The following is a 26,491-nucleotide window of genomic DNA, read 5'->3' on the forward strand; positions in this document are numbered from 1 at the left end:
TGTCCTGTCCCAGCCCTGATCCTCCCTTTGTCCAGCCTATCCGTGTTGGAGATGCCATGTGTTTGTGGCTTGGTTGTCAACTCCACTCTCCCAGTATCACAGTGCTGGCCTGGAAGGTTCAGATACCTGCTGGGGGTCTAGAAATAGCATCCCGGATGTAAAGACAGATTTCTATATTTTGCTTTTCATCATAGCCTAAAAACATGTCTACTGAGACGAAAATAAGTTGTCGTCTTTCTCCTGGGCTAAAACTGTAAGCCCCATGAGTAGTTTCTATATTCCCAGGAAGGCAGCTGGCACAAAGGAAGTGAGCGTTCAGCAAGCCTTACTGAAGGACTGGCTGGGGGCCTGGAGACACGCGCAGGTCCTGTAGGAACAAAGCAGCATCCTCTTGCACAAAATGGCTCACCTACCTCGGAGTTTCTGGGAAGAGGAAACATGGGGTTGGTCCAACTAGAGAGGCTGGGGTGGAGCAGACACCAGAATACAGGCTGCGCTTCTCCACTTGAGATGAAAATGCAGCAGAAGACGAGCTCAGGGACCCCTTCTGTAGTATGCAGGGCAACGCCCCAGTTAATTCTGAGAGGAGCTGGGGCAGAGTGGAGGGAGTTGGCCCCAGCCTGCTGGCACCTTCGTAGCCAGGCTCAGAACCTGCTGGGGGGAGCCTGAGCTGCCCTGACCTTAACCTTCACAGCTCCAGCTGGATGACACCAAAGGCCTCAGGTGGCAGGGTGAAGGGGAAAGTTGTGCGTGACCCCGGGCGACCAGGAAGCCCATCTTTTCTGTGAGCCTATGTTTGTGTTTAGCTGCACCGCAGCGAATTGGACTGAATGTATTTTTGAGCTCCTCCACACCAGTGCCTTGCTATGGCTGTGTGAGGTTTGCATATGAGATGAATTGGGCTAGCCAGCTAAGGGTCCGCGGAGGAGAGCAGGAAAACCAACGTGGAGTCTCACAGAGCCAGGGCCAAGAAGTAGGAGCTCAGGAGGCCACCAGGTGGCAGCATCGCCGCACTAGCGGGCTCAGGTCAAAGGGGAATTTGATTTTCCAGGAACAAAATTAAATCCCTCAGAGCAGGCAAGCTTTCCAGCTCTCAGGGACAACCAGCCTCCGCTCTCAAACCCTCACCGCTTCCCCACAAAGCCCCCACACTCAGAAACTCAGAGCCAGTTGCTTTAGAGCCAGTAGCCTCTAGCCAACGCGTCCTGGGCGTGCATGTCCAGGACTCATTCCTTCCCTTTGACAGGCCCGCCTACCTGGCCAGACCCTCAGCTGGCCACACTATGGCCACACATGCCACTATATGGAGGCCACCCAGAATTTTCTTTCTAAATACCTTGGTCCCTTTTCCTATCCTCCAAATCAAACACCATCTTCAGAAAGTTCAAGTCCCTCCTGAGTCCTGGGGAGAATTCTCTGGTTAGAGCAGTTAGAGCAGAGCCAGAGGCAGGCCCAGTGTGTCTGGAGGAAGTATACTAGGGGAAAAGGTCTGGCTCTGTGGCTGTCAAGAGGGGAAGAACTGACCTCCGTTTGGCTTCCACCGGCTCAGCCACTGTTGACACCACGGTGTTTCCTGAGGTGAGGTGGCCTGGGCAGCGCCCCTCCCCCACTTCCTGTGGCCTGGAGAGGGGCGACATCTGGAAGCCAGATCTCTAAGGCAGTCCCCAGCAGAGGACAGCCCTTTACCCTTCCTGTTCCGACCCAGGGCAGGGGACAGTCTGACAGTAGAGCATTGCCTTTGCTATTCTGCATTTGGTGTCCAGCTTGCCTTTTCTCAGAAGTGGGTTCCTAAGCCCCCAGTACGCTGTCCAGAGCTCCCCTTCAGCATTTGAGCCTGTGTCCCAAGGCTGGAAACAGCCAGCTTCCCTGTCGCCACTCACCCCCTCACCCCTGGAGAACAGTTGCCAACATAGCCACAGGTCCTCAACATCCTGCATGTTAATGTGACTGTGACCCTTGACGGTCCAGCCTCTTATGGCCCTCCCCTTCCCAGCACTTTCCCGAACAGTCCAGCCAAGTCCGATGGGGAAGCCACTGCACACACCCAGCCCAGCCACAGAACACACATTTAAGTATCACTTTAATTACAGTATTTACACACACCTATTTTTTTTTATTCAAAAAAAACAATCTTCTCAACTCTGGAAATTTCTATTTCCAACCGTCATTGAAATCAGGAACCCTGCTCACTCCTCTGGAAAAATGACAAGGCGGGCATTACCCCAGAGGAGGCAGCTTGGGGTCCCAGGGGAGATGTCTTGGGGCTGCAACCAAAGGGGTGCAGCACCATGAAGGGGTTCAGTTGGGAAGGCAGAGACAGAGGTGGAGGAGTCTACTGGGGGACTCCAAGGCTCAACTCTACCGGGAGCAGGGGAAGAGGGGGCAGGCCATGAGGTCAGAAGAGCAGGCCAAGCCCTGCCCTAGTGCAAGAGAGCGCCTCAGAAGAGCACGAGGCAGGCAGCTCTGCTTGAAGATCCCGTCCTGTGACCCAAGGGTAGTCTGTGTGGCCCAGAGACCAGGACTGAGTGGTGTACATGGAGAGCACAAATCCAGGCTCCAACCAAAGCACTATGCCAGCCTCTGTAGGCATGGGATAAGGCCCATGTGGAGCTCAGTGGAATATGGACATGTGGGGAGCAGGTGACCAAATCTGCTGTCATGGAAGGACAAGGGAAATGGCTTAAGAAGTATGTTTTCTGGCTGTGCTATTCAAGGGGAGCAGGCTCAAGGCATTACTTTGGTTTCCCTAAAGTACAAAAAGAAAATAGAAGGATCAGTAAAAGCAAAAGCCTCCTAAGAAAATGCTGGAGCTTAGGAAAGACCGCCCTTCCCCCTTGGGTTCTTGTAGTAGAAGGGAAGGAGGGCAGGAGCTGGCAACTCCAATATGGCTGCTACTGGGCCCACAGCCCCCACGGCAGACCCCTGGATCCTGGCTTTTCTCCACACCTGAAACTAAGGAAGCCCGGAGTCTGGGTTTGGAGAGCTGGAAGTACAGAAGGCTGGAGTGTACCTGCCTCCCCTCAAAGCGGCCCAGGGGCAGCATCTGGGGTGTGCACAATGGGAGAAGGTAGGATGCGAGGGACATCACCTCCACCTTGCAGGTGACCCACAGTCAGAGGCAGGGAGGGCTGCTTTCTTGGACACCTCCTGTCTTGCCCCACCCAGCCAAGTCACAATTCGGTATCAGCCACGTGTTGTCTTGCTGAATGGCCGTTTCTGGAGGTGGCCTGGCCGGTCCCGTTCTCCTGAGCCCCTTGGTTCACACTGGCCTTTCCCTGAGCCTCAGAGGAGGCCCCAGGGCCTGAGCTATAGCCCTGGCCTCCACTGTTCTCCGTATCATAAGGGTCTTCACCCTAGACAGTGTATAAATAAAGGAGCATTATCTGGTAAGCAAGGGTGTGAGGTACCGTGAGGGTGAGCAGGAGGGGCCAAAGGAAGTTGGGGAGAGGACTGGGGGAGGGGTGCAGCTGTGTGTGCAGACTCCTTTCTTCCTGGAGAGCGATCAGGGTTCCAGCTCCTAGAGAAGAAAGGACAGAGGAGAGGCACCACACCAGGTCAGTGCAGCTCAGCCGCCAGCTCCCGTGAGAAAACTGCCATCCCATGTGGGGTGACCTCCCCAGAGCAGGTTAACACCCAGAAGCCAAGAGCTCAACGTCAGCCTTGTCCTCTCATCCAGAACAGCACAAATAGATTTTCCTTCCTTATGTCTCCTTCCCGTGAGCAGGTGGCACACACCGGGCATTTAACAAGCTTACAAGTAAGTATGGCTGACCTAGCTGCGGGTTCTGGTTGTACCCAGCTAAACTATCCCAAGCACCATGATAAGCAGATGAGATGAATCATCTGATATGACAGTGAGTGGTGGGTGGACGCCAGCTACCTTCCCCCTAGTGTATCCATGGATACCAGTCTTTGTTTATCCATTTCTCTACATCAGGGCATGTAAATACTTGTACTGATATCATTCCCTGCTACGACATCCCCAACTTTCACTCATTCCTCTTTCCCCAGGCCCCATAACTGACCAGTCTTTCTCCTGTGGGGCTCCAACTTCGGCGGTTCATCAGGAAATAGCCAGTGGTGCCCAAGATAGCCAGCAGGATTCCTGAGGTGACCAGTGCAATCAGGGTCTTTCGGGAATAGCTCTGGTGGACCCCAACATCTTGTTCACTGAAATTTTGGATGCCCAACTTGAAAAGACAAGAGAAGACAGCTAGTCACTCAGAGGAAGGTTCTCAAACAGTACCTCAGCCCACTCTGGAGCCCAGAGTTCCACTCAACAGTGGACGGACACAAGAGGACATGGACTGCATTTCTGAACCAGCATTAAAATGGACCTCTTTTAACTGAGCTGCACTGTTTAAGTTCTGACTCAAACCCAGGAAGTTCAAGGCTGTCATAAAAAGACAGAGAGATAGGAAGTGCAGGACTAGGGAAGAGCATCACTTCCTCCCCTACTGGGTGAACACACAAGCCACGATGCTCCCTCAGCGACTAGAGGACTTACCTTTTCCAGGTCAGGCCGGTGCTTTTTCAAAACATCGTATTTTCTGGAAAGTTCTAGAATTAGAAACACAGATTGCTAGCGATAAATGAGCTCATCCTTCTCTATCCTCCCACACCACTCTAGAGATGTCCTCGTGGCAAGGGAGGTTCCTCTCCCCCAGATCCTTTCCCCACTGCCTATGGTCTCTGGAACGGCAGTGTGGAGTCTCCACCAAAGACCCTCATCCCCATCCTGCCTTTCCAGCTCTACTTGTTCCTCAGGGCCCCATGCAGGCATGCCCTTACCCGTGCTGTTGGCCAAGACCACCAGCAGACACTGAGGCTTCACCTCAGACTGGGCGAGGAGCAGGGAGCACGAAGTGTCCACTGAGGCAGCGTCAGCCTCTTCCTTCCCACACAGGATCTGGATCAGGTCCTTTCCTCTGTCTTTCTTAAAGTCCTCCTAGGGATAGAGAAAAATGGAGAGCAAGAAACTCCGTTACTAGTATTCAGAGTCTCACATAAGAAGTTTCACTAAGGGCTGGCCAAATAGCTCAGCAGATTAAAGTACCTGTAAACAGGCACAGGGGTAGGGGGTTCAATCCCTGGGCCTGCCATGCCTGCCATGCCAGCCCTGCCCCCGGGGCACACTGAGATGGCAATTGAGACAGTGTGGTGGCGCCCATCAGTAATCCCAGCTCCTAGGAGGCTTTAAAACAGGCGGATCACTATAAGTCCGACCTAGTAGTGAGATCCTGAACACCCTGTGGACCCTTCCCTAAAATACAAAAAAAAAAAAGTCTCACTGATATCTCATTTTGAATCCCCTCCATGGGAAAGAGCCTTTTGCCTAAAATTCCAAGGGGGAAAAAGTACTGCCAAGTGTGTATGTGAAAAAGTACAGTAATTTCAAAAATTTCCCAGTGCCAAACCATGTGCCAGAGAATGAACTTAGGAAACATTGTCTTCTTTCCTTCCTCCTCCTTTTTTTTTTTTTTTTTTTTTTTTGGCATAAGGTCTCACTACACAGCTTGGACTTGTAATGAGCCTCCTGTTTTCAGCCTCTCTAGTGCTGAAATTACAGACACATGCCACCATGCCCAGTCTCAGTGCCCAGCTCAGCATGCTAGGGATGGAGTTAACAAGGCATGTGGTGCCAGGGATCGAACCCCGGTCCCTATGTTTGCCTAAGCAGGTGCTTAGTCTGCTAAGCTATCTCACCTTCTCTCTCTCTCTCTCTCTCTCTCTCTCTCTCTCTCTCTTTCTTTCTTCTTTCTTGCCTTCCTTGTTTCTTTCTCTCATTTCCTTCCTTTCCTTCCTTCCTTCTTTTGCAGTACTGGGAATTGAACATACTGCCTTTCCACTGAACTACATCTCCATCTTATTTTTTATTTTGAGACAGTTACTAAGTTGCTCAGGCTGGACGTGAACTCTAATCCGTCCTGCCTCTGCTGCACAGGTGTGTGCAATCACGCCCATCTGCCTCATCTTATTTAAGGGTTGGCCAATTTACAGATGTGCCCTGCAAACTGAACTGAAAAGAAACTGCCAACATCAGAAAATACCAATAACGTAATAATAATGAAACCTTTTGCTTCAAGGACAAATAGCCTCAAGTGCTAGCGGACACACCAAGGAGGTGAGTGGGGAACACATCTATGCATATGTGCTCCAAAAAGGGTCTTCAGAAGCTTCTCTCACTTCTCTTTTACTGCTCAAGCGCTGTTCTTATCTGGGCCTCCTTCATCCTGTCCAACTCAAAACTCAAAACACAGTTTACTGAAATTCACAGATCCCTCCCCAAGTTGCTGACTGGTCCACAGGACCCCGAACTCAAAGGATCACCAGATTGTTCTTCAAGGAGTGACTCCAGGGGCCGGGGAGATAGCTCAGTAGAATAAGGGCTTGCCTGGCAAGTAGCCAAAAAATACAAAACAAAACAACAACAAAAAAAAACCCCAAATGACTCTTAGGAAAGTGTGCCTCAGGGCACTAGCTATGCCCTTTAAAACCCTGTTCTCCCTTCCCAGGCCTTCTTCCAGCAGGCTGCAATCTGAGGTGGCCTCCCCCAGGCTCTTCTCTGTCCTGGGGGCAGGTGGCATAGGAGGAAATGCCTGAGGGCTCTGACAACTTTCCTGTAGGGGAAAACTGCTGGGCGTGACAGTCAGCAGACCCGGATCTCCCAGTTCAAGGCCTCTGGCTGAGCCAGAGATCCTTCCCCTTGGAAGGGAGCCTGGGTATTTTCCTACTTGTGAGTCCCAAGGCAGGAAAACCCAGGCTCCTTTGCTCCTGGGCAAGGCAAGGTCAAGGTTGGCCCCAGGCCTCTGCTGGGGTGTGAGGGAAGATGACGGCTTGGGTACGCCTGAGGAGCTCCAGCTACTCCATCTGCAGCAGCCCAGTCCAGGTCAGAGAGCAGGACTCCTGCAGAGGCTTCTGCCCGCGGAAGACCAGGCCACAGAGAAAGGAAAGCGCAGCTCCCTGCAGTGCCATCTTAGAGAAGGGCCAGTTCTGGCTTCCCAGTGAGTCGGGTGTAGAGGCTCTGTCACTGGGAGATTCTGCCGCTCAGCAGCCTCTGCGGTCGGTAGGCAGTGCGGTGGACAACACACGGGGCTTGAGCAGCAGTCCCTATCCTGGGAGTGCAGGGGAGCCCTCCCCAGAAGTGCTCGCCCTCAACGGATCCTAGGTCACCTCCCTTAAATGAAGTACCCTTCTGCTACCAGGCCTCCTGGATGGGGAAAGGGAGGTCTGGGCTTCCACCGGTGTGTGGGTAAAAATTGCCTGTGTCTTAGGCAGGACAGGGCGTCTAACAGATCTAAACCAGCCAAACAGAAAGGCACCCTCCTGATCACACCCTGAATCTAAGAACCTGTGTGGAAAGCTCTGCTTGTGTGTGTGTGTGTGTGTGTGTGTGTGTGTACGTGCGCGCACGTGCACCACATACACAGAGGCAGGGATGAGAGTAAGAAGTGCTACTTCAATCCCACTTAAAGCAAACTTTCACTTTATAAATGCTGCAGCTGGATGTGGTGGCCAGGCTTACTGAAATCCAGATTGCTCACACTCATAGTCTAGCTCACAGGAGGCTGAGGCAGGAGGATCACAATGAGCTTGAGGACAGCCTGGCTACACAGTGAGTTCAAGGCCAGCCTGAGCTACAGACACTGCCTGCCTCAACAACTGTGTGGTCGATTACTCCTTAGGATGTCTAGGGCACTGTCCTAAAGTGCTTTTCAGACACCCCTTTCGGCTTTCCAGCACTTTCCAAGGTGGATGTCATTTTTCTATTTTACAGATGAAGAAATTAAAAGCAGGAGATGATTTACAGGGTGAGAATCATAAGAAAGGTACACCACCAAAGTGCTCTGGACACACAGGAGGCCGAGGACAGGTGTGGCTTGGAGGTGGCAGAAATGTCTCCAAGCGGGGCTGGAAGAAGAGTAGGTGACACCTGCGGTGCCCTCTCCTGCCTGTCTTTGGGGAAAACTGAGCATCAACACTTGTTCTGCTATTTACCTTAATTTTCAAGTCACGCAACTAGTCTTAGAATCCAGCTCCTCACCCATACACTGGGTTGTGGTGACTACAGAGAAACCGTATGAAAAATGTTCATTGCATCAGGAACCTGGAGGGCATCAGGTAGCTGTCAGCTATTCCTATTAATAATACTAACAACACTACTGATTGTGCAGATTATCACCTATGCCTAGTACTGCGGATTGAACCTAAGGCCTCTGTACTGAGCTACATCCTCAGCCCTTTCTATTCTTTAAAAAAAATTTACTATTTCTCCAGCTGCCAGCAGCCCACTCTCCCTGCCCTAGGCCCTGCCCCTGGCCCCCCCAACTGCCCCCCTGAGCCCTGTTTTATTCTGTAAGAAGGGTTTCACCAAGTTGCTAAGTTGCCCGGGCTAGGCCAAGTTTGCAATCCTCTTGCCTCAGCCTCCCAGGGTCCTGAGTTGCAGGTGTGTGCCACCGTGCCATCCAGAATTCACATTTGAATCACATTCTACAGTACCACCGCTGTGCTTCGCTGACTAGACTGCGAGCGCAGGCTTGGCAGGAAGGGCGTTCATCATGTAACTCTGGATCCAAACTGCACTCATCGTTGTACTGAGCGAACAAAAGCCCTCAAGGACCCGGCGTCCAACGTAACACCCCAAGTGGCTGGCCTCCTCACAGGGCCCGCCACCGCAGGGTCAGCTCCTTGGACCAGGTTCAAGGGAGTAACTGCGGCCAGCCTCCCACTCTGAAATCCAGCAGCCTGGATGAATTGTGTTCAGGCTGGAGAGGAGCAGGTGGAACCTGAACAAAGCACAGTGCTTCTCCGGATGCTAGAATCAACATCCTCCCTGGAGGGATGCTATGGGCAGACGTCATGGGAGAGTGGGCAGGAGGAAGCCACAGCCTTCGCAGATGCTTCATGAGAATCAGACTTACCAGCCCCTCACTCCATCTACTCACGCATGCAACTCTGCCCAAACAATGAAACTAGCCGAGCTTTCTGAATAGCACCCTCCACCTCTGCAGTAAACTGGCCTATTCAGAAAGCACACAAGGCCTTGGGCGAGGGTGAGGCAGGCTTTTTTCTTAACGACCTTTAAAACATTTCCTAACGCTGGATTTCTTCTAGGTTCCAACCTTTCCTACTAGCCTTCTCTTTCCAAGTTCTGTCTGCCTTGCTGTGTGAGTTTGATGATTCCCATTAAAACCAGTTTTATGTCCGGACGGGAATAATTAAGGGATTTGCTACCACTCACACTGCAAGAGGGCTGCTGCCCCAGGGGACAGGGCCCACAGTCCCCCCTCTCCAGCTCCTCCAGCAAGCACACTGTCTTCAGAAATCCTCATCCACGACTCATGCATTCTGTGTGCGGGAGCTGACCTTTAGCGTGTGGCGGGGGTGGAGGCAGCCTACCTCCCGATGAAGTCACCACAACAGACCCGTACTGAGAGCTAATTAGGTAGGTGGAAACTGCTCAGACACAGATGCGGCAATAAAGGGAGTTTCAAAGAACTTCTGCGGGCTAAGCATTTGAGCTGACATTTCTCTAAAGGCTTACAAATGGCCAGTGAGCCTAAGAAAACACGCTCAGTGTCACCAAGCATCAGCCAAGTGTAGCTGGAAGCCTCCTTTAGGTATTACTTCACGTCCATTAGAATGGCTGCTCCCCAAAACAAAACCCAAAAATCCAGACTAATAGTGTTGGGGAGGGGAGGGAGAAAGTGGAGCCCTTGTATACTATTGGTGGAAAAGAAAAACGGCATAGGGTTACTCATAAAAACACTATGCTAAGGGTCGGGGAGATGGCTCAGTGGAATAAGCGCTTCCCTGGCAAGCGCAAGGACCTGAGTTCAATCCCCGGTTCTGCAAAAAAACAAAAAAAAACACTATGCTAGTTCCCCAAAAGCTCAAATACAGAGTTACCATATGATCCAGCCATGCCCCACCAGGATATACACCCCAAAGGACTGAAACTGGGGTGTTGAAAAGATATTCACACACTCACGTGCATAGCTGTCTTATTCACAAAATACCCAAAAGGGGAAAAAAGTCTCTATCAATGCATGAAAGGATAAACAAGATGTAGATAAATGCATATATATACAACAAATTGTGTGCCTAGACCCTAAATGATGCCTAGACAACGCTTTCCAAAGGAAGGCATTGGTGATGGACGCTACCCACAGCTGAATCTTGAACATGATACTAAGTGGAATAAGCCAGTTGCAAAAAGACGAACAGGCCAGGGAGATGGCTCAGTAGAATAAGCGCTTCCATGGCAAGTGCAAGGGCCTGAGTTCAATAAAAAAAAAAGACAAACACTACAGGGTTCTACTCACATGAGGTGCTGAGGAACCAAGCCCACACCACAGAGATGAAAAGGAAAAGAGTGGTTTTGGTGGCCTGGGGCAGTGGGGAGTCTGCATGGGTAAGGACTTTCAGCTGTGGAAGATGCTATGTTCAGGAGGTAGGCTGTGACGGGAGTGTGCTGCACACTTTAAATAGTTATAGGAGGGCCAGCAAGACAGCTCAGTGGACTAAGAGCCTCCTTAGGCAAATGCAGGGACCAGGGTTTGATCCCCAGCACCACATGCTGCACCAGCCCTGCCCCCTGGGTGTGGTGGCGCACACCTATAATCCCAGCACTGGGGAGGCTGAAAACAGGAGGATCACTATGAATCCAAGCTACATAATGAAACCCTGCACAAAATACATTAAATGTATACAATAACATAGCTATGGGGTGTGTTTTATGTGATGTGTATTTTACTACAATTTAAAAAAAAATTGCATTTTGGTAAATTCCCCTGGACAAATGAATGTAACATAAGAATAAAGTCATCTTGTGGTTCACAAACTATTTTTGGGAGCCACAACACAAAAACTAAGCAGACACTAGAGCAGAGAGGGCAGAAAGCAAACTCAGCGAGACTCTGCCACTGGAGGCTCAAAAACGGGGAGCAGGTCCTTGAGAAGAGGTGAGTGACCCTCCCTCCCTAAGGCTGCCAACAGGCAAAGGGAGAAACACTGGGGCTTCAGTCTACAGAAGATCTGCCTCAGTAACTGTCAGGCTTATGCCTGGACATCCCCCAACAGCCCCAGAGAAGTCATAGGTGGGGTTTTGAAGAGGTGGCTGGATCTTGAGGGTGTGATGCTGGGATCATGGATGTGGTGCTGGCATGGACTCAGTGCAATGCTGGGATTGAGGCTGCTCCTCCCTGGGTGTGGGTGCTACCTGCCCAGAGTGTGGCTTGGATAAGGTGTGAGAGACAGAAGGAAGGCTGCTGCGGCGGCTGCTGCTGCTAAGGCTGCTGCTGCTGCTTGCTTCCTCTCTGCTTTGCTGCCTCCTGCCTTCTGCCCACCATGAACTGTGTCTTCACTGTGATGGCCTCTGCCTTTGAGCCAGCTGCTAAGGAACGAAATAAACCTGTCCTCCTTTAACCTTGGGTGTCAGGTGAATACAGCTCTCAGCAATGAGAAAACCACACAGGAAGGGCTAGCTCAATGGCTCCAAGAATGCACTAGTGCAGAATGAGGGTTGGACAGCAGAGAAGCAGCTGTGTAGAGTGCCAGGCTGGACTGGATGCACGTGGGTACCAACAGTACTTGTGTACTCTTGCACACTCCTCACCAAGCTGTGGGTAGGGCCCACACATCCCACAGTAGAACCAGGAACTTAAGGCCCTCCTACACCAGGAGAACAAACACATCTATGGACAGTCAGGAGACACGGGACTCCTCACAGCCTTAGGGACAGATGTGGGATCATAAACAGAGGGACTGACAGGTCAGCAAGGAACAGGAAGGAGCCACAGACAGGCATCTGAGGTAGACCTGGGAGCTGTGGCTAGAAGTTCTGGACCCAGAACGTCTGGCTGAGGAAAGTTGAGCGTGGGAAGCAGTAGAAAGCACTTGGGTTTGGGAGCTGTGGAGAAGGTGCCTTCAGAGGGACAGGGCAGGCACACCCAGGGACATCAGAACCACACATGCGCTGCCAGGCTCTGCTGATCAGCACTGGACATGGGGGAGCCCTTCGCTTTCCAAACCCCACCCCTAAGTCCCAGGGGGGCCCTTCCCAGCTGTGGCACACAGCAAGCCAGAGAGCAAAAACCACAGTGAGGAGGAGACTAGAGCAGAGGAAGAGGAGTGAGCTCTGGCACAGCACTCGTCCTGCACAATGGCCCTGAGAAAGGCAAACCTCAGAGAGCAGCGGACACTGGGAATGCTCTGAGTTCAGCAGGAAGGACAGTAGAGCAGACAGGCCGGCGTGACACTGAGGAAAAGAAACGCTCAAGACGACAGAGAAAGAAGACTATTCTCCTTCTTCATGATAAGGACTTGCGCAATTTGTTCCTAATGAGTAGGACTGAAAATCAGCATCATAAACACCCTGGCTGTCGCTCCTACACTGTGTTTTCATATGTAACTTCTGCACACCACACTGAGTTATTCTGTCCTGTGAACTTTTCTGTCTCTTTCCGAATAACATTTGTTATTGAATAATTTTGTTTATTGAACAATTCTTGTTTTTAAATGCCTCTGGGGAAGTAGTTCCCACTCAGGTGAGTCGGCACTAGTTGGAATGGCCAAAGTAAGTAACTGACGCCCTCCACAGACCCGGGTCTTTCCAATCTGAGTGGGTCCTGGTGCTTTCCCAAGTGATCTCCAATTTGTTAGAAAATGTTCTCTTTGTACATACGCAGCGCTCCCCGCCCCAGAGCCGTGCTTCTGTGGGGAGGCTGGCACCACTGAAGCTGTAAGCAGGCCCGCTATCTCATTAAAGGCTGCCACTCTCCCCCCACCCCATGTCCTCGCCAGGGCAGCAGGACAGGAAGCTGAAACGTGGGGCACTAGGAAGGAGAACGGCGTACTGCGGTGGGAAAAACAGCAGTTTGCCTTCAAAAGAACCAACTAAAAAAAAGCTCCTGAAATGAAGAAGCAAGTTCAAGAAAACAGACAAATGCTAGGTAATTGTTCAAAGCTCCATAACCTTCTAACATCTTGGCAGCAATTAATTGGGAGTATATAGTAGGCTATCTGTGCTGTAAAAAAGGGGGGAAAAAAACCTTACTAAGCCCCCTTCAAATTTGAGCCAGGCGTGGTACCAGGCGCCCACAGTCCCGGCACTCTGGGAGGCTGAGACAGGAGGAATGAAGATACAAACCTTAGTGACTCAGTAAGTCTCTTGCAAGAAAAGCTGGTAATGTGACTCAGCAAAAAGATCCTGGGTTCAATTCCCAATACCAAAAATAAAGTTAAAAATTCCATCAAACATATAGGAAAATGGGCTGAGGATGTGGCCCAGTGGTACAGCACCCATCCAGCACCTGTGAGGCTCTGGGTTCCACCCACAGTGCCCCCAAAAGAAAAAACAGACCCACAGAGACAGGGTCTCCCCATGTTGTCCAAGCTGGCTTTAGACTCAGCAATCCTCTGACCACAGCCTCCCAGGATGCTGGGATTACAGAGGTGCCACCAAGTCCAGTTTGGGAAAATATTTTAAAGCACAAAAACACAAAAGAAAGCTACAAAATAACTGTAGAAAAAAAAACAGAAAACGTTAAGACAGTTCCAATTAAAAACTGCAGTGGCCTTCTTTGTGTGAGTACGCATGGGGGACAGTGATTTTTGACCGGTATGTCTCCCAAGATTCTCTAAGAGAAGAGCTGAGAAACACTTTGCTTTTTTCATAGTATATGAGGAATGACCTTTTAGGCTGGATATTAAAAGCACTGTCATGTAAAAGCACAAAAGTTTTTTTAAAAAAATTTTCAACAGACAAAAGTATGGCCAAGCATCTTAAGAACATGATCAGAACACATAAAAACATAAACTATAAAACTGCAAACCATCCTGTCACTGCAAGAAAGTTACTTGTCTGTCAAACGAGAACTGACATTGCAGACAACTGACTTACACACAGACCCTGAGGACAAGCTGAACACCAAAGCACCTGCAAATATAACAGCATCAAAAAAAAGCAATTGCATTGCCTCTTCCCCCCACCAGATGGCGCCTTGAACTCCAAAACTGAGTATTCAAGCAGCCAGACCCTTCCAATGCTCCAGAGCCCGCCAAAGCACCGCGGGGATCCCAGAAGGCGGGCAGGTCTGACTGGGTGAGAGAAGGGGGTGCGGGGGATGACTTACACAGCTGGAGGTCTTGTTTAGTTCCAGGCAGATGCTGTGAGTCAATTTCACTTCTTTAATTCCTACACATTTGATTTCGCCCTGTATTAAAACAAAAACAAGGTAAATATACATGGCTATCTTTGCTCTTCTTTCCTGAAACAAGCCCTTTCCAGTCTGATTTCCCTCAGGCACTCTCTTTAGAAGTATTAGGAAAAGGGAAGCCAGCAAGATAGCTCAGCAGACTAAGCGCCTGCTCAGTGGACTAAGCGCCTGCTTAGGCAATCTCAGGGACCCGGGTTCGATCCCTGGCACCACATGCCACGCTGGCCCTGCCCCCCAGGCACACTGAGCAGGCCACCAAGTCCAGGAGTGGGGGCACACGCCTATAATACTAGTGCTGGGGAGGCTGAAAACAGGAGGATCACTACAAGTCTGAGCTGCATAGCGAGACCCTGTACCAAATGCATGGGGGGAAAGACGTTTTAGGGAAAGGGAAATTCTAAAATGTGCTAGGGGACAAGAGGTTTTTCATAAAAACTGAACATCTCTAACTCCAAAATCCAAAATCGGAAATGTTCTAAACAAAACTTTTTGAGTGTCAACACGATGCCATGAGCAGGAAATTTCTATGCCATGACACTTGGTTTCTGCACAAATTTACTGAAAACTACAGTATACCATTATGTCCACCCTCAGTGCATGACGATGCACCGTTAGGGCACATACATGAATTTTATGTTTTGACTTGAGGCTCAGCCCCAAGACATTTCATTACCTATCTTCAAATATTTCAGACTTTTAGGAACCGCCAGCCTAAAACCTTTCCGGTTCTGAGCATTTTGGACAAGGGACGTTAGCTTGTCTATACCTTCTTCCACCTGCACTATCCCACCAATAATCAAATCTTTTGTTACCTGCCCGGGCTTGCAGGAAGTGACTATTTGCAATCTTGGTAAACACAGGCTTATGATGCACACGCATGGGCGAAGGATCTTTTCCCATTTGAACTGTTTTCCCTCAACTCAGCTACACACTGGCAAGAAGGCCACCATCTAGGCAAACTGATAATGAGGTGGCCAGACTGACTTTACTATAGTGACTTTAAAAACAGATACCTGGCCCCTCTTTAAACTCCACACCCTCAGGCTGTTGACAGCTACAACCTCAAGGCCAGGAGGCCAGGCTGAGCTCACCGTCTCCGTGCCCAGTTCCTACCCGGGCCAGTGACGTCTGCCCAACCTCTCCACACCTGGCACAACCACCAGTCTCTCCCTGTTGGAGGAAGCACTGTCATAAACACCTTGGGAAGGCCAGCTCCATTAGGAGGGGAGAGATTCCAGATTCCCCAAGTGAAGTGGAGCATGGCAGGAGCCACATCCATGGGTCCTGAAGGGTCCACAGATGACTGGCTGACCTCTGAGATTCTTTTAACTTTTTATTTCCCAAAGCACAGCTCAGCCTGCCTCTGGACTCCATCTCTTTCTTGGCTTTCTGTGCTTCCAAACAATACTGAAGTGTGTGCTTCCATGCAGATCCCCAAGTGACCCAAATCTCACTGGCCAGTGGGAAGGAGGTAAGGAGCCTGGCTGCATACTGATGAAGTGAGGGGCATCTGGAGCTCCACTGACCCACCTTGGTGGCACTTGGGGCAGATGTGTAGAGCTTGGTGGGTGATGTCATCTCAGGGCTGGTGGGGGTGAGAGAATCATCGGAAACATTGACAGATGGCGTGCTGCCGGGACTCAAGGTCACATTTGGAGCGGAAGTATTTTCTGTGTTGGTGAGTTCTGTGGTACTGAACACTGTGGTGTTTAGAAAGATCTGTGATGGGATGGAAGCGTTTGTGGGTTCAGAGACCGGAGTGGTTCCAGAGGTAGACGTGACGTTGACTATTCCTGAAATAGACCAAGCACATGTACATAAACATGAACACACAGATGACAGATCTTCTCGGTTCACCATGGCGGTGTGGACATCTTACCCAGAAATGAAGTGTGGTGTGCTAACAGTTACTTCATGTCCTACCCCGGGCAGAACTCATTCAAGCCAACTCTTAGAGCCGCAGCTACAATCTAGTCCTCCCCGCGCCCCAGACTCTGAAGAGATCCAGCTGCCCCTCTGCACTGGAGGAGTCAAAGACAGGCCCAACCTCCTTCCTTTAAAAGAGACCAGAACTTCTCCATGGGGCCCTCATCCAGTATTTATGTTAATACAGCTGAGGTGGGCATGTGAGGAGAGGTACAGGGGGCGTTACGGTTCAGAGCCAGCGGCCACAGCACTGGCCTGGGGAAGCTGTCAGGACAGGAAGAACCACCTCAGACCTACTTGAGGTTCCCCGGAATGACACTCACAATGCTGCTACAGGACTACGAGGGTTCCGTGTGTGGCAGGCAACAGCCTGCAAGCACTCTCATGCCGCTGCTCTATGACGGGAGGCGCAGCCCCCTTTACCTGAGATGGCGGCACCTGTGGTCCCCGTGCTGTCCAAAGGGCCATAGGAGGTGGTGGTACTTTCAAGGGTCAGTGGCGTTGTGGTTTCCGGGTGGGATACAGTGGTGGAAACAGATGAAGAAGATCCATTCAAGGTGGACCCCTCTGTGGTGTCAGCAGTCAGGCTGTCATTGGTGAAGCCACAGGCTATAGGAAAACAAGAGACAAAGGTCAGAACATAAACCTTCCTGGAGTCCTATGACATCACTTGATTGGTCACTCGATTTCAGGTAGGACATTCCCTGGGGCCAAACATCAGACCAGCAACAAGAACATATGCCCGGACGGTGGACTAATTTTCTATTCCTAGGTTTTACCTAAGCAAATAGAAAAGCAAACAATTACAAGCACACGAGTGTCTCATGTGATTTTTTTTTTTTAAATGGGGGAAAGTTATAAGCAACAAAAATGAAATAGAACAGGATAAATGATATATGCACTTAAAATGCTGTAATCATTACATAATTATACACATAATTGTCACAAATAAAAATTTATGAAAACTGTAGCAAAATGCAAATATGAAGCAAAGTTCATAATGTGTTTAGTAAAATACAAGTATAAAGTTACATTTGCATAAATTTTGCACAGGTTGAAAGTGTGAGGAAGGACAAGCTTCGATTTTCCCTTCAATGTCTCTCTATTCTGGTCACTGTCTGCCCAGAGATTAGCGCCTGGAGTGACCACACTCACCATAACTTAGTATTTTCACTCCCCTAGAAACAGCCATCTTCATCTTTCATTCCTGGGCGCCTCATCCTTTCCCTCATGCCCACCAACCTGTCTCCTTCCCCTTGGTTGGGCACACTCAACTGTAGCAAGCACCCCGAGTCACTTTTCTTGCTAGCCCTTATGTAGTCCAGGCTGGCCTCAAACATTGGGTGGTTCCCCTGCCCCAGCCTTCTGGGTGCTGGGATCACAGGAGACCACCACCTCGCCCAACTTCCGAGGCTTCCTCATAGGAGTCCTTGACCCAGGAATCCTGTTGCGGGACTGGAGATGGAAGGACTGGTTTTTCATCAAACATGGAATGAAGATAGCACTGTTTGGGCTCTTCCAGTAACTAATTATGTGATTTAAAGTCTGTCTGCCTCAGAGTACTTACTTTTTTTTTTTTTTTTTTTTTTTGGCAGAACGGGGGATTGAACTCAGGCCCTTGCGCTTGCCAGGGAAGCGCTTATCCCACTGAGCCATCTCCTTGGCCCCCGTACTTACTTCTTAAATAAGGGTCTTTTCTGTCTGCTTTACACATGTTGTTTGGGAAATCAGTGAGATAGTAAATGCGAAATTACCATAGTAGAGCGCTCCTGGGCTAGCCAGTCTGGAGATCTTCATGATTCCTTTCCCCTTTCTTGCATATACTGGTTTTAAGAGGCAGGAAGACTTCTGCCTGCACACTGTATCTTAGAGTGCCCAGGCCCCACCCCACCTTCTGTGAGGACAACTGTGTCTTCTAGGTCACGCCACGATCAAGTCCTGGAACTTCTCATCCACATGGCTTTAGTGCTTGCATCCAGCTCCTGTGGGGAGCTTTCCTCCAGCCCACCCTCCCAAAGGGAGCCCCCGGGAGCAGCATGCAGCTTCAGGGTGTGTGTCCCAGGCTCCACAGTGGCCAGCGGTCAGGTCAGCTGCTTGCAGGCAGCAAGGTTAGTACTCAGGTGTGCAGCTGGGGGATCTTGCATGCATGCAAGGTGCCCCGAGTCTGGTCCTTGGACCTGTCTCGTCCAGAGTAGCCACACTGTGCACTGAATTCCAAAAGCATGAGAGGCCCAAACTCAAACCTGGCCTTCTAAGTGGCAAGAAGGTAGAAGGTTATTTCATCTATCAGCTACCAGGCTGGACTTGTGATAGCAGCTACAAAGACATCTACGTAGAAGCAGGGTCTCTGTGGCATTCTGACCTTGGACTCTAAAGAAGCCATGACTAGATTTGTTATCCAGAGTTGATCTTAAGGTACTGTCTGCAAGGAAGGGTGCTGGGCCCGAGGACACCCTAAAGCTTGTCTCTAAATTATCTCCATTAAGCATGTAGGTGTTTTCTCCCCACGTTTTCCAGGTAAACAGCAGGACAGAACAAAGACTTGTTTTCCTGAGCACCAATTAAGTGGAGACCAAGAACCCTTCCTTACAGGTAATGACAGGGTCTCACTTTCCCCAGCCTGCCCCTCTCCCCCACCAACTGGCTGCAAAGAGACTGACGTCAACAGGGAAGACAGTAACCACATCGTCATCTTATGTCAGGTGAGGAGGAGGAGGAAAGAGTGGCATTACTATTGCTGTCTCAGAGATGAAGAACCAAAGCTGCCAGGTGCTGGGCAGGAGGGAAGGGCACGAACCACACCAGGCGAGAGGCAGTGTACACTGGGGTTTAGCTTCATCTTGGGTAGATAGTGGCAAGGGAGTGAGGCTGGGTCAGAACTGCCAGGATCAGGGTGTGTCCTCCAACCATGAGAGGAGACGATGGGCGCATTCGCAGGTGGCTTCCATGGGAGATGGGCTGATCAAACTAAAATAGCTGGAGAAGTCAACCTACGCTACTTCCTTCTTTAGATAGTCACCTCTCCAATCTGACTCCAAGATAGGGATTTATTACAAGCCCAGGTGGAGGTAACATTAGGACACTGGATTAAAGGATCATGCTTCCAAGACACCCCAGGAATCCCCTCTCTTCAGGCCAGGCCCTCCCTCTTCTCAAATACATAGATTCCTGGGAATCCCATCTGGCTCTGTCTGGCCCCACCCTCTTCCCTCTCCAAAGGAAGCTGGGCCTGGCCGAGATGATGTCATACTTAGAACCCCCTCCCCCAAGGGGCTTCCTTCACCCAGACAAACACTTCTGAACTTTTCCAGATGTGAAGAAAGCCTGTAGCTAGTTCTGAAGACAGAGGTGCCTGTTCCAGAAGAATGAAGCAACTGTGGTTCCCACCAGCTGCTGACCTGCTGAGGACGGGCTCCCCACTGCAGCCGCCTTGTCCCTCCCACCACACAGCCAGGCACAGAGGAAAGGGTAGCCGGATCTGTATGCAAGCAAGAAGGGAACTCTATCCTCAGTCACTGCTCAGAGCCTAGGGTGAGCAAGAGAGGCTTCTAAGGCCAGGGGCAATGGGACAGAGGGGAAGCGCAGGAAGGCAAGGCTAAAGGCCAGGTTAAGTGTCAACTGGCACAGGCAGGGCTGAGAGGTGATGTGCGCTCCATCTCATAGTGCTCAGGTGAGCAGGTGGGTCTGGAAGGAAGGACACCCTGCCAGGCGAGACTGGTCGCTTCTTCCCATACACACGCATGGCCTGAAAAGTGAGCCAGCCTCCCTTGATATCTGAGCCTCTGATCCCCAGCTCTGAGGGGGTGACACCAACCTACAGGCAGTGCGAGCCTGCTGGATGCTGACAGCCAAGGAGGGAAGCTCCACTCCACCCAACTCCACAGCAGCACCACTCACGCCTGCCCTGTAATGAACCAGGACGACAAACAGCTGAACGGAGTGCTGCTGCCACCTGTCCTCCTTAGCTGCGACACCAAAGGACTCGCCATGACTCTAGTTATCCCTACACGATCTCATCTCTTAAATGTGAAGGGAGGAGGCCAAGGTATCAGGGCATCAGCAAATGGAGATTCCAAGAGGCCAAACAGAAGGCACAGTGCGTGTAGTAAAACGCGCACACTGGTCCTTACAGGTACTGTTCAGAGGCACACAACATCCAGCAAGTGTGGCGATCTGATGTCCTAGCCAAAGCTGAAAATTCAGAAGAGACTATGAAAAACAAAAGTAATAGCTAGAAACTTAGAAACCAAAATAAATGAAAAACAGATACTGGTCTGGAATCATTTACTGCAAGAGTGAATAAATGTACACACCTTACTAAGCATTAAAGATGTCACTGAATTGCAAGGCCTTTGCACTGAGCCAAATCACCAACCTTTATTTATTTATTTATTTATTTATTTATTTATTTATTTATTTTCTTTTGGAACAAGCTGTTGCTAAGTTGCTAAGTTGGCTGGGCTGCTCTGGAATCGATGGTCCTCCGCCTCGGCCTCTTGAGAAGCTGGGACTTGGGAGAACCTCACCACACTTGGCATGAGTCATTTGCCTGAAGGAGTCCCTGAAGTCTCAGGCAGAGCTCAAGCCCTCAGGAGGGAAGCTGCGTGGTGGGGAACAGAATGGGCTGGGAAACAAAGGGTGTATCTGCACGGCAGGCAGGCAGCATTCAAGTGCTTCTCTACCGTGAGTTCCAGGCCAGTCCCAGATACACAGCGAGTTTAAGGCCAGCCTGGACAACACAGTGAGACCCTGTCTTGGAAAAAAAAAAAAAATCAAACAAAAACAAATACTTTTCTCCCAAGTGCACCACTTGGAAAGTCAGCTTATTAATCTCTGTAAAGCTCTATGAGGGGAGTAAAAACAGGGCCCGCCCCTCCCAGTCATCCTGAGGAACCAAGGAGGCTGCAGTGGGCCTGTCTGGGGAGCACTGAGAGCCCTGGGGCCCGTCCCCGCTCAGCACCTTTCTTTGCTCCTCAGAGAACTGAAGGAAGACTTATCTCGCACGTCCATCTGGCACACGCGCGGATGCCGTTTCCTCCCTGTAAGACCGCACACATGGGCTCCTGCTCCACCAGGCTCTCTGGGGTCCTCGTGTGTCACATGCAGCCCTAGCACAACCCAGGGAAGCAGGATGTGCGGCAGGATGAGCAACACCGTGCTGGGCGTGGTCAAGGATACAGGGTCTCATTCTGATCCTGTTTAAGAGGAATTTCATTAAACTGGGCTGTCCATGAAAAATGACCAGGAGACTCTACAAAGCGACAAAGTAGGACTGATGGATGAATCCAGCACAGGCCAGTGAGAGAAGTGTTACAAGTCTCAGAGACCACATTTGGCCCCCAAGACCTAACATAGTTATTCAGTGGTTTTTTTTTTTTTTTTTTTGGAACCGGGGACCTAACATAGTTATTGGATGGCCTTCCATAAGAGAAGTGTGCTGACCCATGATCTGAAAAAGAATTTAGAGAAGGAGAATAAATGACTTCCTTAGAGAGTCACTTCACTTAACACATGATGTGTGCTTTTCTTTTGTAGGCACCAATGATGGGCCAGGGGTCGCGCCCAGTCCTACAGAGAGCACAAAATCAGAGCCAATTCCAGCCCTTCTCTGCAGTGGGCACTAGTGCCACTGTCATTAAATAAATTCCTCAAGGAGCTAATAATCCAGCGGGGCCTCAGTGGTCTTTAGGAATTTTTAGGAAGGATCTGATTAAAACTGTAACAATACAAATCATGGAATTAGAACAATGCTTAGAAATTATAGGAAGGCTAATTCCACTACAATACAAAGGGGAAAAGACAAATGTTACTTTCTAAAAAGGATGAGTTTTGTGAGACCCCTCATCCCCCACCTCCACAAGCATTCAAGAAGTGCTCCCGTTAGGGAAGACGCTGGGTCTACTACAAGCCTGGGTCTATCACAAGCCTGAGTCGTTTTGGAAATAGACGCGAGGTGCATGGTTTTCCAGTTTCAGAGGCTAAACCGGGGTGAGGTGAGGGTAAAGCAAGTGTCTGTGCCTGGACGCCATATCCCACGGCTATCCAACATCCCAAGGACTCACAGACTGCCTGCGTTGCCCACTCACCTCCTCCTCCATGTCCTAGTCCTCCAACTCCTGGGGTGAGGCCCAAGGCCTCCCCATGCTGCACTTACTGTACCATGAGCTCACCAAGCACCCATGCCACCAGGCCAGAGTGCATGGACACGAGAGCAAGGAGTACAGGGCAGTGCAAAAGGAAACAGCATTACCTTGTCAGGTGAGACACTGCGCCCTAGGGAAGCAGGGCCCTGAGGGATCTCCTAGCCAGCTCTTTTCTTTCCTTCTCCTGTCTCTCTTCCTTTACTGGTGCAGGAACCTCCTCTTCCCTCCTCCACTTCTCTCCCTGGGTTCCAAAGCATTTGCCTGTCTCCCCAGGCCACCCAAACACAAGGTCCACTTCATCATCCACAGCAGTCTGGCCTCCTGTGAGCCCTTGCACGTTGGGGTTTTTCCAATTCTTACCCACAGACCTACTAACACATTTTCCTAAACAATAGAGCAAGTTTCTTAGAGATGCCACTCCCCTAAGAAGTATACTTTTTTTATTATTATTATTTTCCCAAATCAGGAAGAAGCAGACTTCCCCCTTAAGCCAGTAGGTCTTTTCCTTTGCCTATGAAGGGAAGTGATTCATTCCCTGATGGGGTCTGGTGCTCAGGTCAGCTCTGCCTCCCATTTGTCTGGCTCTCCACCCTTCCAAGACACATCTTTGTTCTTATAACACAAAATCAGGGCCCTTGAAACTAAATATCATAAGAACGTGTTTTCATTTCTTAGCTAAGGAGGGAAGAAAATATTCTCAGTGGAAAAATCAAAGCCTTAAAAATATGGAAATAATGCCCTGAGGACTGTGAGGATTTCTCCTGGAGGGTGGTTTTTGGTTCTATTTGCCATACCTTCATATTTATAGTTCTCCACACTGTAGGACATTTAGTGAGAAGTTAGTGAGAGAGGAAGCCCAAGTACCCCGAGAGTCCTGATGCCCAACCAGCTCCAAACCAAGCCAAATCCAGGTCCTCCAGCTCAGGGCTGAAATGAGGAAGGCTGGAAGTGGATTTGTTCCTCTCTGTTACTTGTTTTTGTAGGGCTCTGCTCCCAAGTTTATCTGCTGCACTTCGGCATTTCTTGCCCGTTTGTGGAGACAAAGACTTGGAAAGGAAGAAGATGAAGACAAGTGAATAAGGAGGTCCAGGAGGTGGAGCCAAATGGATAAGAAAAGCCGAACAAACAAATGGGAATGCTGCTGGAGACAGCGCTTGCTTGCAAAGGTTGTGCCTGCTGGGTTGGCCTTACAAGGGGGAGCCCTGGTGACCACTGAATTAGTCAGAGGTCCCCAGGGCTGCTGCTCCTGGTTGATGTCGCCATGTGGCAGAGAGTCAAAGGGCGGAGTCCTCTCCCCTCTGGAAAATAGCTGATAAAATTCTTTTCTCCTTTATTTTTCCCCTCTTACATGTAGCCTCAGACAGGATATGGGTGTGGGGTCAACAAGCACAAAGGACTCAAAGGAAGAAAAGGAATATGACCATGCAGGCCTGGGGGTTTTGTCAGGGTGATGGGACAGACTGGCCTTTGGAGAGCCTAAAGAAAGAGACTTGATGATTCCTCTTAGGGCTCCATCCCAATGGGGCTGTGTAGTGGTGCTTGATGGACCCCAGCCCTGACCCTGACTCTGATCTATAATCAAACTCTCTCCCTACAAAAAGAATCCACTTGTGATCAGCCTTTGGGTCTTAGCATGAGCCAACACCTCAAAGGCACAGAAGAGAGAGCCCAGGTATGTTCTTTGTTGGGGTAGTGATAAAAAACACAGAACCCCTTTCTGCATTGAATTTCCCAACAATCACAGAACCCACTGTTGCAATGCCTACTGACCGTTTTTCAAGGGACAGTCAGTCATTTCATTTGCTCCAAAATGCACCCCAGGTCAGAAAACAACTCCTAGCGTTATGAACAAAACACACCTAAACACTCTGCAGAGCTCTCCTACAAGACACAAAGCTCTTAGAACTGGCCCAAGTCATCTGGCAAGGTTGAGCTCAAGGACCCACTCTTGGCTCCAGAGCCAAGTCCACAAAGTTCTCAGTTATCTTTGCCCAGTTTTGTAGAAGCTTCTCCACAGGCCAAGGTGAGACTGCAGCTAACTGCCCAGTTTGGGGAAATAAGGGAGCAGTGGGCTTCAACTGCCCAGGCCCGGGTCGTCACAAGCTGTGCAGTCAAAGGAGAGTGCAACATGGGCCGGGCATCTGAGACCCTGAGCCCCTGCTAACTCCACCTGGCTGTGGGGGCTGACTGGAACCCACGGTAGGGCTTCATGCCCTCAGTACGAGCTTCCCCCTTTCAGAGGACACGCTCTGCGCTGCCACAATCCACCTAAACCTCAGTGGGCAGCCCCCAGCCACTGCCAGCAAAGGAGATGGGGAGCAGAGTTCAGGTGGGTGGGTCCAGGTTGCCCTGCAGGTCCACCACCGTGGGTGGCCTCTTCCTCCAGGAAAGTGGGAGCCCTAGAGGGTGAGAAGCTAAAGAAAGGAAAGGTTACAGAATTCCAAGCCTCTAGGCGCTGAGAGAGGGTAGCTTCCAATGTGCCTATTGCTTTTTTTTTTTTTTTTTCTTCCTTCTCTTGTCGAAGTGAGACTGGGCTTAAGAAATAGGCGTAGGTGTGCGCAAGCCGGGAGTGTCCTGACCTGTCCACTAGCTTTAGAACTTGGCGGGGTGGCGAAGAGCACTCCCGGAGGTAATAAGCTGGAGAATGCGCAGGCATCTGAGAGGCAGGGAGAAGAGGGAGGCGGGTGTGGACCGTGCTCTACTACCGCCTCCCCTCCTGGAGGATCTGCGCGCTAAGGACAGGAGCGATTCCAATTTAGCTTTCTGATTTCCACTGCAAGGCTTCCGCCCCGCAGGGACTGTTCCCCACCCAGACTCCTCTGCTCTCCTCTCTCGGCTTTCCTCCCAGCCTCCGGCTGTTGGACCCTGCGCCGCACCCCTGGTTGGCTTCCCTCGCGTCCCTCAATGTTCACTCCGGGTTCCCGGGCCGTGAGGGCCTGTGGGCGCCTGGGCCCTCCCCAGCACCCCACGCTCCCCTCTGGGCGCTGCTTTCGGAGTCAACCCGCGCAAACTTCCCCGCTTCCCTCCGCGCCCTCCAGGTACTGGCTCCAGCTGTGCGCGGCGCACCTCTGGCCCCGCCGGCGCCGCGGGCATCTCGAAAGTCCGTCCTTTTGATCCAATGAAGCGAGTCCAGGCTTCCGCGGCCGCGCGGTGCCGACCCTACCCGCCCACCGCCCCAGTCCCAGGTGAGGCGCGGTCGCTGCCGCGCAGGCGTGAGCGTGGGTGTCGCCGGGTCCCTTCCCGCGCGCAGCTCGTAGCCCCAGCCCGGCCCGGTCCCGGCCCCGTACTCACGCAGCAGGCTCAGCAGGCAGAGCGCGGCGCAGCCCCACGGCACCCCGCGCCCCGCGCGCGCGCCCCTGCGGACCAGCATCCTCCCGCGCCGAGCCGCCCAGGAGCTGCAGTGAGCTGCGGCGCCGCCCGGACGACGTCTATCCGCCCCTCCCCCGGGAGGGGCCCGGGTGGGGGTCCAACCCCTCTCCCCTCCCCCTCCCCCTCCTCTGGTTGGGGCGAGGCGGGCCCCTGCCTTGGCTGCCGCTGGCCGCCCTTCCAGGCTTGCTCCCCAGGCGGAGGCGGCAGTGGGAGCTGGGGTTGCACCGCCGCCGTCGAGGCCAGGAGAGGTGGCAGTCTGAGTACCCTGGGAGCCCGCTCCGCTTTCTGCGGCGGCCCTGCAGGGTCCAGCAGGACCTTCCCTCGCTTAACCCCTGTGTTAGCCTGACCACCACTCCTCTGATCTGAGCCGCGCCCCTTTCCTTATGCTTGTGTTTCTTTTTAAGTTTTAAACTGTTTATAATAACTATCTTGGGGAAGGAGTACACTGTGAAGGTCTGAGTTTACAAATGGGAGCGTTTTGATAGTCAGATAAAATTCACCACCTGCCTAGAGGAGCTCACCGAACGCACGTCAAGGTACAGGCTTTGTTGACCGTGAGCTGGACACAGAGTTGACCGCGATCACCCATCCTGGCAATCCAGTCCGTCCTTGTAGACTTCCTTTCCACTTCTTTTTCCACTTCTTACCCTTCCTACAAGATCTACAGCACTGGACTGATTTGGAGGATTCTCATCCCCTGTAACTGACGGCACTTACTCAACTCTGCTGAGGGAAAACGCTATGGTTATGAGACAAGGAACTCCCAAAACTCTAGTTCCAAAGCCCTCTCCCCAGTCAGCCTCTCTCCAGCCCTGATTCAGGCTTCTGGGGTTC

At 51.1% G+C, this 26,491-nt stretch overlaps 1 protein-coding gene across 3 annotated transcripts; it reads right to left on the minus strand.

The window, feature by feature from the left end:
- Positions 1–2,073: 2,073 nt before the first annotated feature.
- Positions 2,074–25,699, minus strand: Cd34 (CD34 molecule). Of its 3 annotated transcripts, none has more exons than XM_023701229.1 (8): positions 25,580–25,699; positions 16,584–16,754; positions 15,750–16,012; positions 14,136–14,216; positions 4,792–4,948; positions 4,508–4,560; positions 4,026–4,190; positions 2,074–3,353 (listed from the first exon to the last, which is right to left on the minus strand). In XM_023701229.1, exons 1-8 carry the CDS (start codon positions 25,656–25,658, stop codon positions 3,171–3,173), a joined length of 1,152 nt encoding a protein of 383 aa, XP_023556997.1. In that variant the 5' UTR covers positions 25,659–25,699; the 3' UTR covers positions 2,074–3,170. The 3 variants fall into 3 exon arrangements, with proteins under 3 accessions (XP_023556997.1, XP_023556996.1, XP_023556998.1); XM_023701228.1 differs by having other exon boundaries at positions 16,569–16,754; positions 25,580–25,698; XM_023701230.1 differs by having other exon boundaries at positions 3,260–3,517; positions 16,569–16,754; positions 25,580–25,698.
- Between the last annotated feature and the right edge of the window lie 792 nt (positions 25,700–26,491).

The sequence above is a fragment of the Octodon degus genome, unplaced genomic scaffold (assembly GCF_000260255.1).
Source record: "Octodon degus isolate 3935 unplaced genomic scaffold, OctDeg1.0 scaffold00131, whole genome shotgun sequence".
Classification (NCBI taxonomy): domain Eukaryota; kingdom Metazoa; phylum Chordata; class Mammalia; order Rodentia; family Octodontidae; genus Octodon; species Octodon degus.

Bases quoted from the DNA above. Each gene is read 5' to 3' on its own strand.
- Cd34 (XM_023701228.1), bottom strand. From the start codon at position 25,658: ATGCTGGTCCGCAGGGGCGCGCGCGCGGGGCGCGGGGTGCCGTGGGGC. The intron at 16,013-16,568 runs GTAAAGGGGGCT...GGTCTATTTCAG, and splicing joins CACAGGTGCCGCCATCTCAG to GAATAGTCAACGTCACGTCT. The intron at 3,354-4,025 runs GTCAGTTATGGG...TACACTGTCTAG, and splicing joins GCCCCACAGGAGAAAGACTG to GGTGAAGACCCTTATGATAC.